Below are 15,280 nucleotides of genomic sequence, written 5' to 3' on the forward strand. Positions count from 1 at the left end.
CGTCAGCTCATCGGATTTTCCACCTCAGCTCGGAGATGCGCGGGTTTTAGGTACTTAAACGCTACCTGAAACCCAACACAGCCATTACAAATAGTGGGAAACGGTTGGCTCTGCCCCACGTCTCCCGAGACAAAGAAATCCGAGTGTTTCACCTCGCTCTGACCTTCTGGGTGAGCAAGAACACACTCAAAGCCATGGGAGAGAGGGATAGCGAGGATAGCAGCGTGCCTGAAGTGAGAGCAACAGGGCCAGGAAACAGCAGAACATGACCTATAACAAAAGGTTGAGGGAGCTGGATTATTTGCACCTTAACACAGCATTTCAGAGATGTCTTCCAGGCTTTGAGAAGCATTCAAAGGGTTGTGAGGCACCAGATTGAAGAGCCAGCAACGATTTGCAGGAAGGAGACAGACTGAAACAGCTCTGTGATTTACCAGCTGAGGAAGTTGTGCAACACCTTTCACTGGAGGTTTTCAAGCACTGGTTACGCTGTTCCTGCCAGGGTCTGCCTTAGGGAAATGTGCACAGGGAAGTGGAAGAGGCAAAAAGAAAGATTATGGGAGAAAGGAAGGGATGTGGCCATGAGCAAAATGGTGGAAGCATGAAGGAAAAGGGAGAGGCAAGAGGATGAGAGCTGAGCTGCAATCCAGCATTAGTAAATCAAAGCCTTACATGGGTCACCCACTTGCTTGAGTTGCTCACAAACAAGGCGGTTAGTAGTTGTTACTTCTGAGGAAGGAGGTTCCTGCATGTGTGGTTTTCTCTCTGTGTGAATTTAAGGACAAAGCCATGTAAAACATCTACAGGGAACATTTCCCACTACATTATGACAAATTTTCTGTAAGCTGTTGTGTTGCTGTAAAAATCTGAATAATATTTACATACCTGTAAATAAGTAGTTTTGATCAATACAGATATTTTAATAGTCAAGCTTCCCCCTTGCCCCCGTGACAATCTGCAATTCATCTTCATATTAGCAACAGAAGAGGCTTATGCATCTTGTAGATTTGCTAGGCTGCAAGAAAAGTGTGTCTAACAATTTAAAGTGCTTAAGTAGTGAAAACGGTACACCATGACACAGCTAATAATTCGGATTCCGTGCAGAATTGGTATTAAAAACAAACAAACAAAAAAACCAAACAGCTAGTACATTGTCCATCTGCATGTTTCTATTTTGGTGCTGTTGTCAGAGTAACCATGACACTTTACGCCAACTACTATCTCTTCATCTGAATCTAACAAGATCTGGGTAACATATTAATAGAGATTACTTCAATAAATCTATCAATTCTATGATCTATAAAGAGCTTAGGGTATGTACATGACAGTGTATTTCAGGCACGGAAAAAGTGTTTAATTTCAACTGCATGTGCATAGCTGCTCACGGGATCAGATTCCACGGGGTGATCTGCCCTATCAAACACGAATCTCTCTCCTTGCGTGCCCCAGGAAAGCACAGCAGTTTTTATCCTGTCTGCAGCTGAAAAAAAGGGAAAAGGGCCAAGGAGAAATACATAGAAAATAAATAAAATGACATCACTTTCCCAATAAATGTATGTTTTGTTTGACCTCCCCTGCCTTGAAGCATGCTTAAAGAGATTGGTGCAAACATCTCTTACATTAAACACATTCCCTGCAGCCCAGCAGGACTGTTTGGTTAGAAATACCTGACTGAAGAGCCCTAATGTTAGCTCAGGAGGTGAGCAGCTCACATTCATGACATCAATAAAAACTTCTTAGGTAACCTTTATTGGCAACTTAAGTAGTCCCTAATTTTTACCATTAGCTTTAATGTGTAACCAAAACTAAAAGCAGATGATCTAGTACCAAATTTCAGCACTATAAGAAAAATATTATTTTAGTAATATATGTTATTTCCAGTCCCAGGCAGAAAAAAAACTAGGTTGTAAAGACATTCAGAGCCTGAAGAATTACTTCGAAGCCTAAAAGATCCTTTTTTTTCCAGTTTTAAACCTGAAATTCCTTATTTGGAACGAACAACAGCTTCTACTCATAATCAGTGTACGATACTGAAAATTCACACCAAGAATTCCATCCTTTCTATACCACCATAATTATTTCTATCACAGAAGAGTAACAACATCCAGAAATATGCCTTTCCCAAGGGATTCCCAAAACATCAACATGAAATAAATTCTGTAACTCAGCTGAGGCTTTCCTCAGCTTTAGCATTTCAAAGCATTAAGGAACAAAGGTGTTTAATGTAGGCTATGAGCTCATTACTTACAGAAAGTGAAAATGGAAGCTAAATAACCATTAGCACAGAAAAGAAACGGGTTGAAAAATACTGTACATATATTGAAATCCTTTTCAAAGGAATTATGAAGTTATCCCTTCCTTCCCCCTGCCTGTTTTCTACCACACACACACGCACTTTTAAACACAAATTATTTGACTCACAAGGAAAGACAACCAAAACATTTTCCATTGCAAGGCTGTTCTGACTCTCCCATTGCATGAAGTGCTATTTATGGGGTTTTTTTTTCATATTTATCAGCCTCTCTCCTTTGAATAAACTTATTCCAACCAATCTGCTTTTTTCTCTTCCTTTCCCTATATCTCCTTATACAATTAAATTTGCTTTTCCATTAGCTTAACTTAGAATTACTGTCTAATTCTGTTAATTTTGCATAAAATACCATAAAGAAAAAATAGTTGCCTTGTTAGGTAGGCAGATTCAGAAGGCTGGCTATCAGCACTAGGTATTTAAGAGAAAACATATTGCATATTTTTTAAAGGACTAAAATTGTAAAAGGGATTAGACTCTGATCACTAAACAGTTATGCCATACAAAAATCAGTAAAGAAGGGATTTAGAGTTAACACACAAGCTTCAAAGGGATGAAAGAATTTTTAATATGTTGTATTAATTTCTAAGAACTAAGAAAGAACACTGACCCAAATACTGAATGTAAATATATTTCTAAGAAATTTAGTGGGTGGTAGAGTAATAGGGTAGAATAAAGCAGGTGACAGGGAAAAGGAAGTGACTTAACCACAGAAAATTTTAGTCCATCCTAGAAACTGTCTCTTGCAGTGCTTCATATTTTCAAAGCTTTTTGGCTGGAGCCTGGAACAAGACAGCAAGATAACACCGTGAAACCTCTTGATTAAAGTGACACAGGGAACACTGTTACCGAAACCTGCCACCTCTGTGAGACACACGCACATGGCAAAGACGAGAGCATATGCAACAGCCTGATGAGACCTCTGTCTCCTGGCAAGAAAATGATCCAAGACATAGAAAATTATCTGAAAATTATTAATACAAACACACGTCTAGTAACTTTTCCCTGTGTACTAACAGCCTTATGTGAACACCACTAAATATCAGCCTATGCAAGCAGGAGATACCCCAGCTCGCTGGATATTAGGCAGCGGAGAATAGCCAATTCAAATACATTTTCAAAGGTGATGCTTAAAGTAGTTGAAAGAAACTAGTGAAAACCTTCCTCATATGTTATTATGCAGCAAGGTCACATTAGCATGCATTAATAAAGGACTGCAAACCTTACTTTTGAATTATATTTTCAAGCTTGTATCACACCCTCAAAGGTATTGAGTCAAGTTTTAATATTTCCTGGTGGTAGAGACTGGAAGGGTAAACATGGGTAACTGCAATTAAAGGCATATTTCTCTGCCCATTAATATGCAGTTTCAGCACATGTTGAGACTGGACTTTCAAAATTACATATATTAATGTTTTAAAAATAGTTTTCTGTCTAAAATAAGTGCCATTGTTTTGCCTGATCTCTGAATCCTTAATTTCAGACAGCTCACTGTGAAGAGATTAATTACTGGTTATCAGTATAGCCTTCACTCACCTTTAGACTCAGCTCAGGTAAGTTATGCAAAATGCATGTGTCCTTCTTAAACACCAGCAAGATCAGATACATGTAAATATGCTATTATAAAAGTTAAAAAAACATCCTTTAACCAAACACTTTTTCTAGCTCTTTGATGAAGAATCTGAAATTAGTCATCCACTTGTACAGGCCAATGTCAGCTTTAAAAGCACAGCAAAGTCTCTCTCAGGAGTTTTAAACGTAGATTTTAAGTCAATTTTTTTAACTTCCAGTAAGCCAGAGCAATCATACTAATTTAAGTTTAAAAGAAAAGATTATTTCCTTCCACATTATTTAAGGCGAAGGTTTAAATATATACATATATATTAAAATGTGTATATTAAAACAGTAAAAGACAATTCAACTTTTTTTTTTTTTTTGCCTCTGAATTAGGGTGGGCCCTCAGTAATAACAACCTTGATTTTGTTCAGTTTGGATTTATATGCAAATATCAGAAGAAACTTAAAATTTGTTACAAAGAAAAGAGTCTTCCCATTTATATTGTTTTAATAACAAAAAAAAATCAGAAGTTTCACTGAGTAAAGTAGTTTCAATACAGCTTAGTGGCTTTGATTTCATTAAGAATTTACTGTAGAGGTCTCAACAGACACCTCAAAGTTGTTGTTCTCATCCATCTGTTACTACTCTCTTCTAAACAGGATTAAAACTAGGTTAAGAGAACTTCCTCCCATGTGAATGACATTTTAGGATTTTGGTCATGCTAATGGAATGCACAGGAACAGGACATATGGAACAAGTGACAACCACGAGTTGTTCAGTAGCCGTACTGCAATGCTTGATAATCCAGTTAGGGCCAGGGTGTAGGCAATGCAGAGGCCAAAGCATAACATGCCACAGGTGTCCTCGCACACCCCGCTCTCCCCGAAAGGGGACACTTGGTTATTACAACATGAGTTTGCTCATCTCTAGTTTTCCAGGTGAAGACAGCAGTCCTAGTTCAGTATCAAGCACCCCAAGTTGGGAGCTTTTTTGGTACAAGAACACATATTAAATGTCCCTGTCTACTCAAAGGGCTTTCATTATTTTCTTTCATGTTTCCTTTCTCTATATAGCATCAGGAGAAAAGGTCTTAATGGAAATCTGGTGTAGCCATGGTGACCTCCTGGCATCTTGGTCTGCAGAGAGTCCAGGAGAACGTGACTCAAACTTCCTCAGGCACAAGGAAGCCTTCATGACCTTTCAGCTACAACCCATTCATACTCTCCCAACACTTGGAAGCTGGATATCAGATGGATCCAGTAAATTTCCCTTAAGTTTTGGCAGCACAGTGGACTGAAGGCAAATACCCTTCTACTACTGCTATTTAGTATTAACTCTGTTTTATCTGTTTTGTGTTCCATGGAGGTAGCATGGGTGCAGCAAGCCTCAGCATTTAGCACATCTGCAACCTCACATTCATCAATGGTGGGGGAGGGAAATAAATCAGCCATCTGGTCTTCCAAACATATGTGTAGCCTCAGTCCACAACTGCTGAAACCAAAGCTAGCTCTCTGGGTGGCTCCATACTTTCTGAAAACAGCCTTGTGAGCCACTCCAGGAAGAGGACACTACCATTCATTAAAGTCACCTTGGCAATCTGTGTCTCAAAGTCCCAGCTTAGTCATGCATTTAAGTGCCCTATTTCCTCCATATACCAATTACACACGCACAACAAGTATTTTCCAATTGATACCAACAAAACTGTCCTGTGTGTTGCAGATAACAAACATTAATATGCATATTAATATCCCTGCTCATTCCTCATAAACATCTACCACAGTGCCTGTCCGTGGCTTCCAAACCTGCCTCACGTCTGTATTTCATTTTTCTGTAGCTCCCAGTTCACCTGTTAGCCTTGGAATTAAGCAGTAACAAGGAGACTTCATGCTTTCATGCAGCAAAGTACAACACTGGCTCAGAGCTGTATGTGGTGATAAGTTTAAGCAGCTCCACAGCTTACAGCTCCGTTGAAGAAACAATGGTCCAACAGCTCAGTTCCTAGAGATGACCTGTTCTGTACAGGAGTAGGAAAACTTTTACATACACACTGTAGCCACATGAATATCAACAGGAAAACCACTGATGTAAGTAACTTGGGCCTTGTGTGCCAGAGAAATTACCGTGTACGAAGAAAGGGCAGTTTGTCTGCAGAAGCCCAAGCACCAACCACTTAGAGCATCTCCTTAGGCACACAGGGACTTCATCTGTAGAGGTAAGCACCTAAAGTGTTGAATTTCAAGCATTAACTGCTACTTTGGGTCTAAACACTGTTGATCCATCTCCTGTATTAAGACAGAAAGATACATAGTAAGAGTGGTACCACAATTGCAAGGACTTAAAAATGCAACTCTCCACTTTTTAAAAATAAATAAGATTTACTCTAACCAGCCTTGTTTTTAGAAAAAACATTCTATTTATGGTTAGTCTTTGTTTTCTGACTGAAGCCAATCTGCAATCTAATGAACCAGAAAATTTTTTATTTCAGGACTCCACACCTTTGATGTTAACCCTTAGTGTGCGATTCACCTGTCTTGGAGATTTTAGAGTTCAAAGTCTGCCTTCAGGAGCCACTAACTAGAAGCATAACCTAGCAAACCAGAGTACTGCAAGTACTGTTTTTAATCAGAACCATTGAAGAGTTTGTTCTCCTGAGCAAAGAAGATACAAATGCTAAGAAGGAAGATCTAGCTTCTGCCTTGTACTCCCTGACTGCCTAAATTTATCTGAATTATTTCATTGTATAGTGCTTTAAACAACTGCCTGAGATTCTTGACTAACCAAGTCTGCAGAACCACAAAGTATCTGGAAGCCTTACAGGAACCTAGCACCAGAGGTGATCTTTTTGATACCACTGTAACACAGCATTGTTTTCTTGTAGTTCATCTCATCTATCTCCACAGTGATTTTGAAAGGCAGACAAGATCATTCTTATCTTCAGCTGCTGGGTTTTTATGGCCACGTCACAGTGCTGATAGCAAAGCATAGCGTGACACCACATAACTGTTATGAAGCTGCTTTGCAGGAGGTAAAAAAAAATATTAGGTTGTGAAAAAGCCAAATACCTTTTCTATATATTGACTGCAGGTTTATGCAGCATTATGGGGTAGTCAGTAAATCCTAGCCAGGACATCAAGGGATAAGACAGACAGTATTTAAGATAAAAATTACTCCTCACCACTCTGACTTTTATGTTTATATATATATATATATATATATATATATAAAGAAAGCAAACAGATACAGTGCTGAGATTCTGCTGGACTCCATATAAAAGACTTGATCACACTCTGCTTGCAAGTTATTTTACTTCCAGCTACAAAAAGAAACCATAAAATGCTATCAAGTCAGAGCAGTAATGCTTCGTTGCTACATTGTGCTGATACAAGATCTTCATAGCCCACACCATAGATGAAAAAGTTCGATCCTTTGGTCTTATTTGCTGTATTTTATTCCAGTCAAGCTCAAAAACCACCAAACACACAAAACCCCACAGTGGAGTAATAGCTTGCAGAGAGCCGGCAGAAAAGACTTGGTGTAAAATTGTGCTCTCTAGTGGAGAACTTTGATTTTGTGCAATAAAAGTTCAGGCCATGCTGTGATCCATCCACTTATCCAAGAGCTTTTCAGGGCAGAGAAAATATCAAGGTTTTCCACAATATGGAAAGGGTGCAAGTGCCTAGTTCAACAGATTTATTATAACCAAAGAGTTACATGACAGATTACAGAAACAGGTTAGTTTTACACCAGATAGTGCTACTTGGTTTACATAATGAAAACTAGGATTTTTCTATAAATAATGTTTTAAGAACAAAATTCTCTGTTGATTTAGTTTGAGAGAGAAGAACTGACATGATCACCAACTCTACATTTCTATTCATGCATACACCACTAATCTTGAACATACTGAATGGATCTTTAGGAGATACTAACTCCTGTTCAATTTGTTTTCTTACAGTGTTAACAAAATACAACTCATTTTCTTCATGACAGCTGCCCTACCACTTTTTTCTGGGCCAATGAATGCATGAACTCAATTTAGTAACAGATGAATTAGAATCTATTTTTTTAAAAACAACTTGCCCACTTTATCCTTCCTCAACAATATACAGGATTTAGCTTCTTTGAACTCTGTATCTTAACTAGGCTGTTGGAATAAAACTGAAGTTAGAAGACAGAAATATGAAAGATTTTAAAAAACTAAATGTACAGCTAACTTGCGTTAATTTTAAAATATATTAAAGTTTAGCATGCATTCTAATTCAAGAGTAAGGATCTAGGAGGATATTAGATTTCTCTTATGTGGTTGCAGAATGTTATGATCAGCTGTTGACTGTTACAGAAGGTAACATTCTCTCGTCCTCTTTGGCCCTTAAAGATTAAATTTGGGGGGGAACAGTTTTTTAACACATACAGAAACACCTTTCATGCTTTAAGTTCCCTAATATACACAGAAAAAGCAGCATAAAAATTCAGCAAAGCCAGAAGTCTAGATTTCTAGACAAACAGAATCATACAAGGTAAAAGATTTGCCAGCTAGATGTTTTTTAAATGGAAAAGCGTTCATAACTGATCTTATGCATAGAGCAAGGAGAGAGTTCCACTGACTTCCAGTGTAACTGGTGACAACAGGACAACAGTTTAAATGCTCATATTTAGTTAATCCCATGACAGCAAGCAGATTTCCTAAACTTCTGCATTGGTAGTCATGCAGAATTTTGAGCTGGGGAATAGTTGTCAGTGACTGGGTAAGAGAAAAACCTAGCTCTACTTCAGCAGTTTTGTCATATCACTTAATAGAAAGATGAATAAGAACTAAGTAATAAACTGTAGTTTGGGTATGGCTAAATATTTATGGCTGTTTATCAAAATATTTATGAAGTGCTGTAACTCTGCAAGACACTGTTCCATTTAATATTCACCTGCAAATTCTCACAATATTCTTTAAATGTATGTCCTTCACATGGCTGTATCACTTAAACCATACTTTTAATTTAAATTATATGTAAGAAAAAATTCGATTAATCTAAAAAAAAAGTCTAGAAATTAAAGAGCCAGAAAGACAAGCAAGATATCCCTTGAAGTCCTGTGCCCTACGTAGCTACTGTTACAGACAGGCAACAGAGAGAGTGATCTTAAATATGTTTAGTTTAAAATTCAATAGTAGTCATGCAAAATTAACACACAGTTGTGAGCATATTGCAGCACCACTTGAAGTTAACTGGTACATACTGTTAGCTCTGTTGCAGTAATACTGGTCAGTCACACTACTGCCCGTACGGAAGGGAGGCAGCCCAGTAACCGAGGGAAATGTCCAGGTTTCTAAGCCTCGTTTGAAAGCAGGCATGTTTGCAAAACCTCCATTTTTAGCTACAAAAGTGTTATCACAGCAAGGCAGAAATTTCACTGGGCTTTGCAGACTCAGCAAACTATATTACATCAGAGTTTGTTCATGATCAGAAGATATTAAGAAGTACAGTTCAGTAGATTTATGCATTAGGTTGTAAGCCATCTCAAAAGCAGGTCCAAAGTTACATTACAGGCTACAAGATCCTCCTTAGCAATTCAGTTTAGCCCACATAAGAAGTGCAAACGTGTGGTATCTTCCAGTTAAATCAACCTCTGCATGTCTTGAGGTGAGATAAAGACAGAGACCAAAACCCCAGACAATTCATACTGACTTCCAGTTGCCATCCTACAAGACAACTTTGTGAGGTTTTTGGGACACAGCTAGGAAGTCATCCACAGTGACAAATTACAGTTGCTACTGCAGCACTACCATGAGAGGACATTTTAAGGATAATTTACAACAACTCCTTCAGAAGCTATTGTGATAAAAACACCAAAGCTTGCACTGACCTATTTATAAATTCAAGTACTCTCTACTCCATGATAAAGAGGTTTTAAAGAATATGAAAGCACACTCCAGGTGGTCCTCTTAAGACAGAGCAGATTTCAGCCTTCTCTCAGTTTCCTATATCTCAACAGTTGCAGAAGTGCCATTTGTGTAGCCACCTTTAGACTTCATGTGCTCCTGAATTGATACAGCCTAGAAAAAAAGTTGATTAGAACATGCATCTTATAACGTCTGGTTGCCAGAGCAATTATTAAAAGCATCATACATTTACAGTGCTGGGTCCCAACAGTAGCAGGGAGAAATAACAACTAAACCCAGGACTGTAAAATACTCGTCAGTGCATGAGATGGGTCTTGCTATCTAAAATCTACTTATTCTTACATCTCTCACCTTGGCACAGCTTTGACTTCAGGGTAATGTGTTATCTGGACCTAGTATCAAGTGTGTTGACAGACTCCTTATCCAAAAGGTTCTCATTGTATGTAAACATACTGGGGAAATAAGCACTTCTTGCTGAATATCTTCCACACTATCTTATGTTTACAAACAAAAGGACAGTTCTTTTCTGATGCTATTCTATTGATGGAAAAAAAAAAGTCAGATTTTTCTCTCTCTTACAGTTATCTAGTATTTTAGTAGCTACCTACTCTACAGGTTACTCAGTGGAGATCTCTGCTTATCCAAGAGGTGCACACTTACTGATGAGTAGTCGCCACTCATCTCTCTCGCCCCAACGTGCGCAGTGTGTACAAAGTTCATTGGTTCTCCGATCATATTCCGGTCCAGTCTCCGACGCCTCTTCTATAAAAAATAAGATGTCTTAGGTCTCTGTTCAGAGAACGTGAGCAGCTTTCAGACAGAAACAAGCAGCTGAGTTTAAAAAAACAGACAGTCAGTAGTGACCCCTAATGACTCCTCATTAAAACTGGAATGACATTTCAGACTGTTTGCAGTAACAGAGGGTCAAAGTCACTTTTATTGATGCTAATTGAATTTTAGCAAAATCTTTCTTCAGGTTGGAAAGTCAGGGGCTGAGAACTCCAAAGAGCCATATGGCCAAAGCTTCTAGCAGAACACACATAGTTTAAACACAGTTTAACAGGTCTGGTTTTAGCTTTTGCATTATTTAGCCCAAACTAATCAGAAAAAACATGACAATGAAAGTGTTTTCCACATAACTGAAAGACAAAACTTCAAATCTGATAAAGGATGGCAGTTGTGCATCTACTTACCGGCTGGGGCTGTTCACCATTGCACCAATTAAAACAAACCAGGAATTCAGTCATTATATTTTTAAGTAAGTAATAAGGTCTTGTTAAGCGTAATTATTTCTCTGAGAGTTAAGGCAGTACGAGGACCAAGACGCAGTTCCTAAAGTCAGTCTAGGAAGGAATTGCTTGTGCAGGTTCACTGGTAAAGATCACATAAAGCATCTGATGAGTACACCTGCAAAGAGATGATTATTTACATTTATATTAAAGTATATCAAAGTCTTGTAACAGTTATTGAGCAATAGATATTTCAGAAGACTAAAACAAGACTGGAAAATTTTTAAACATACCTAGACAGAAGAGTAGCATCAATTTAAAATCAGTATGTTCATGTCAGAAATCAAGGTTAAGAACGCTACACGTTTACTCCCAGACAGACAGTAGTATAAGTTCTGGTTTCTTCACAGAAGTGCAGTAAAAGCAATGCTAGAATTAAGCCAAGTCTTGTTTAACAGTCTGTGATCTGGCTGTAAGCAGAGCTAGCCAACGCTTATTAACTATTTGGAATTTTGAAAGAAAACAGCTTTAGAGCACAACATATTAAATGCTTAACACTGGCAAACAGGTTCAAAAGAAAGTTCCCTTCTTACATCCGATATAGTTACTCTTCTTAAATATAAAAAAAGCTCAAAGTAAAGATTATTCCACAACTCCAAAAAGCCCTTAAAAGAGGAAAAAAAGTTTTGTATATCAGCAACAGAAACTGTTCATCAGAGAGAGCCTACAGCTTCCCAAAACACATAAATCTATTAACACAGCGCTTCTGAACAGAGACACAACCAGGAAACTCACTGACTTTAAGTGCCCTGAAGCTATGATAAAAAACAACTTTTTAGTGGTTAATGACTTTTTTTTTTTTTAAATATCTTCCTTCAAATCAGGAAGATGCTATACAGTAGCCTTTCACAGATCACTAAAACAATATTATAACATGTTATTTTATAAAGAAAGGACTTGTTTAAAGCTTACAGCTTAACAGAAGTTACAGCTTCATCAATTCAGTCTTTCTGAACCCCTACTGAAGTCTTCACAACCAAAGAGCATAAGCTTCCCCTTCACAGGTATTTCTTATGTAGTGCCACAATTATGTAATTAGCACATCTATTTCTTTCACCTGTGTGGTTTGCTTATGCTACATCACTTCTCACACTTCAAGCAGATTTTTTAAATTTCTGGCATTTGTCTTTCAAAGCGTTTGCTACATTTGCCTCTCAGCTTTAGGTGGCCTATATGACACATTTTGCAGAATGTGTCATGTATTATTCCATTTTATCCTGGGTGGTTTTAATACAATTAATTATCTGGCTCCATTATCATTTTTCACCTTACTTCACCCTCTCACAATGGTCTTTTATCACCACTGATGCCTTGTTTGGGTGCAGCAAAGAAGGGACTGTGGCACACATAACGATTAGAACATGCCAAAGCTTTTGCCTACAATTCACATGAGTAGCAGATGTTTTGGGTTTATTTCATGTTAAGGAGACTGTATCAAAGACAAGATTTTCTTAAAAATCATAAAGTGTGTCACTGTACACTAATCACCTATTTTGAAAGTAGACTAACTGAGATGAGCATCAAATTAGATAGGGAAACATCTCCATTCCAAAACAGCAGTTGAACGCCTACTCTCCTCCCACCACAGTGCCCTGAATTTGGCCATCCACCTCCACGGGGGTCGGTGCTTACCTGGGTGTTACCTGGGTCTCCCAGGACGTCCTGGTGGGATGGTACCTCCTCATTCAAGTGCAGGCACACAGCCAGCTCCTCTCTGGGCAACTCCAGCGTGTTTACAGTTCATATTCCTGGGTTATAATTAATCCTGATTGCTAAGCAAGAATGCTTCACAGGGATCCCATACCCCGCGAGGGTTCCTTCGCTCTGCGAGGTGCTGCACAAGTCTGTTGTGAGCTTCACACTTACCTACAGGTGTCAGAAAAGCAGAACGGAAACCAAAAAGAGCGCCCTAGTTTGGCAGCAGATTTGCGCAGCCGTGCAGTTTTCCCAGCACTATCCATACAGCCTGTGGCTCGCTTCCACCCCTGCGGCAGCTCTGCAGGTGTCCTCCTGGCACACAGCAGCGCTGGATGTCTTCCTGTTGTGTTTTACAACAGAACTCTTCTTTTCCTCTGCATGAGTCACAGTGTCATCCTCCAGGACAGCAGCGTCTGCGTCAGGGCACGGGACACCTCCTTCCTCCCAGAGGCTCAAGGTTTCCACTCTAACTGGAAGAATTTTAAAAACATCTTACTGCGTTTAGGCTCGCCCAGGACTAATAAAAGCCAACAAGAATCCTCAAACTGAGGAGAAAACAACATTTTGTCAGCGTTGGCACACAGACCAAAATTGGACAATATCCTGTTGTTCTTTCTCTCTATTTTTCCACCACAGCAGCAGCATCATCGAGGAGAGGGAGACAAAGGGCCAGGGAAATGGCTAGCACACGCAGACACAGATGTTGAATGCGATGAGCAGGATGTGCAGCCATTCTGGACTCTCGGGCGCCTGAGAGCTTTATGAACGTTCAGATACACTGTACTCAGCATAACACTCAATTTGTTCTATCTTTGTGTATTAAAAAGTATTCAAAATATTCTTGCATTTTACTTACAAAATACCAATTCTCTATGAAGTGGAAAATGTTTGCCTAAATCAAAACAGTTCTCCCTTTCCATAGCCATGACAGATGCACAGTAATCTTGGCAAGTAACACCTACCAAGCATATCTGCTCTTCACAACTGGCCTTTAGACTCAAGGTCTGATCACAACAAATCCTTGACTCTGAGTGATCAGTGAAAGACAGTGAGTGTAAAGTTAGCGCATATTATCACACATCAGATGCAGGGTAACATCACCCTGCCTCAAACAAGTTGTTAAACTGTGATAAATTCTTGTCTTTTTCATTCCAGCTCTGTCCATACTGAATTGAAGTGAGAGAAGCATATTTCAGCCTAACTGCCTTTCTAAAAATTGCTGTGTTTCTCATTTGTTCGTTATCCTTACTTTGCTCATTTGATATTTACATCATGTTAAAATACTGGAACAGTTGTATGTTTACACATTTGAAGGGCAAATTATGGTAAAAAACAGTGGAACTTGTATTTCTAGATCAAAAATTAGTTTTGAGCATGAAACTTGAGGAGTGCATCTTGCTTGGTGAAAGGTGAAGAGTAAAAAAAAAAACATTACCAAGACTCTGGAAGAACTTTGGAGCAAACTCCAAGAGTGAGCTTAACTGCTTTCAAATAGCATCCTGATTTTATTAATACATGTACAGATTAGAAATTTAGTTTGAGATGTAGTCTGATTATATATTGGCCTCCTGCCATTGTGAAGCTTCAGAGAAAGCTGAGAATAGGGTTTTACCTGAGACCTCCATTAATCTAGGTGAGTTGGTACTGTAAATCTAAGGAATTGGGGTTAGTCTCTGAGGAGATGTGAAGCTTCTCATTTAAAAGCTAAGTAGACACACACAATTAAAAAAAAAAATAACAAAAACCCCCAGATCCTCTATCGCAAAACAAAAATTAGTTTAGTCACAAACAGAAAAAAAAGTGCATTTTTAACTAACTGTCCATACCCCCTCAAAAAAGAAGAAAAGCCAAGAGATCAGATTATGTGTTCTGTTTGGAAGTTAAAAATACCTGCAAGAGAAATCAACTGAGATTTGCCTGGAGCTTTACCAGAAGAAAATTAGTAAAACTCACAAAAAGATGGTAAGCTGAATGGCTGGCAACGCACCAACTGCTGGTACTGTAAACATGCTGAACTGAGTTACCAGCTTCTAAACGATGGAATTTAATGTTACTAAGAATAAACTCAGATTAATTTGTAAAAAAAAAAAAAAAAAAAAAAAAGGGCGGTGGTGATAAATTTTATGTCTTCACAGAAGGGAAAAAAGCCTTTAGAAGAAGAGGTAAAGTCTCCCAGGTGCCGGAGAGTTTGCAGCTCTGCAGTTTTCTGTGGTGTCCAAGCCCTGGCAGCCCACAGCCGAGGGACAAACCCGACTGCCAGTGAGAACTGTGCTCCCCCGGCTACGGGAGCAGGGAACTGCCCTTCTGCTGGGACCTGGGGACTACAGGAGACAAACCCTCTGCCCGTTCCCAGTCAGATTTCTACGGGGCCTACTGAAACTCCACAGCTCCGTGGCCTCAGGGCAGGTTTTGACCTTGAAGCAGAAGATGCTCAGCACCGCTGCCGCGTTCTACCGGGAGAACTGCGGGGTCCCCCCGCCACCGAGCAAACCGCACCGCTCGCGGGGCTCCCTCCCCTGTCCCCCCCGGGCAGCC

At 39.1% G+C, this 15,280-nt stretch overlaps 1 protein-coding gene across 1 annotated transcript; it reads right to left on the bottom strand.

The window, feature by feature from the left end:
- Positions 1 to 9,442: 9,442 nt before the first annotated feature.
- On the bottom strand, positions 9,443 to 11,005 carry LOC104522793 (CDC42 small effector protein 2-B-like). Its single transcript, XM_010165172.1, has 3 exons — positions 10,952 to 11,005; positions 10,419 to 10,520; positions 9,443 to 9,911 (listed from the first exon to the last, which is right to left on the bottom strand). Exons 1-3 carry the CDS (start codon positions 11,003 to 11,005, stop codon positions 9,837 to 9,839), a joined length of 231 nt encoding a protein of 76 aa, XP_010163474.1. The 3' UTR covers positions 9,443 to 9,836.
- Between the last annotated feature and the right edge of the window lie 4,275 nt (positions 11,006 to 15,280).

This window comes from Antrostomus carolinensis, unplaced genomic scaffold, assembly GCF_000700745.2.
Source record: "Antrostomus carolinensis isolate BGI_N321 unplaced genomic scaffold, ASM70074v2 Scaffold40703, whole genome shotgun sequence".
NCBI lineage: Eukaryota > Metazoa > Chordata > Aves > Caprimulgiformes > Caprimulgidae > Antrostomus > Antrostomus carolinensis.

What these genes read in the sequence shown, in the direction of transcription:
- LOC104522793 (XM_010165172.1), bottom strand. Translation starts at nt 11,005, where the DNA reads ATGACTGAATTCCTGGTTTGTTTTAATTGGTGCAATGGTGAACAGCCC. An exon ending in ATGGTGAACAGCCCCAGCCG is followed by an intron (nt 10,521 to 10,951) that starts GTAAGTAGATGC and finishes TATTTTTTATAG; the next exon opens with AAGAGGCGTCGGAGACTGGA. An exon ending in TGAGTGGCGACTACTCATCA is followed by an intron (nt 9,912 to 10,418) that starts GTAAGTGTGCAC and finishes CTTTTTTTCTAG; the next exon opens with GCTGTATCAATTCAGGAGCA.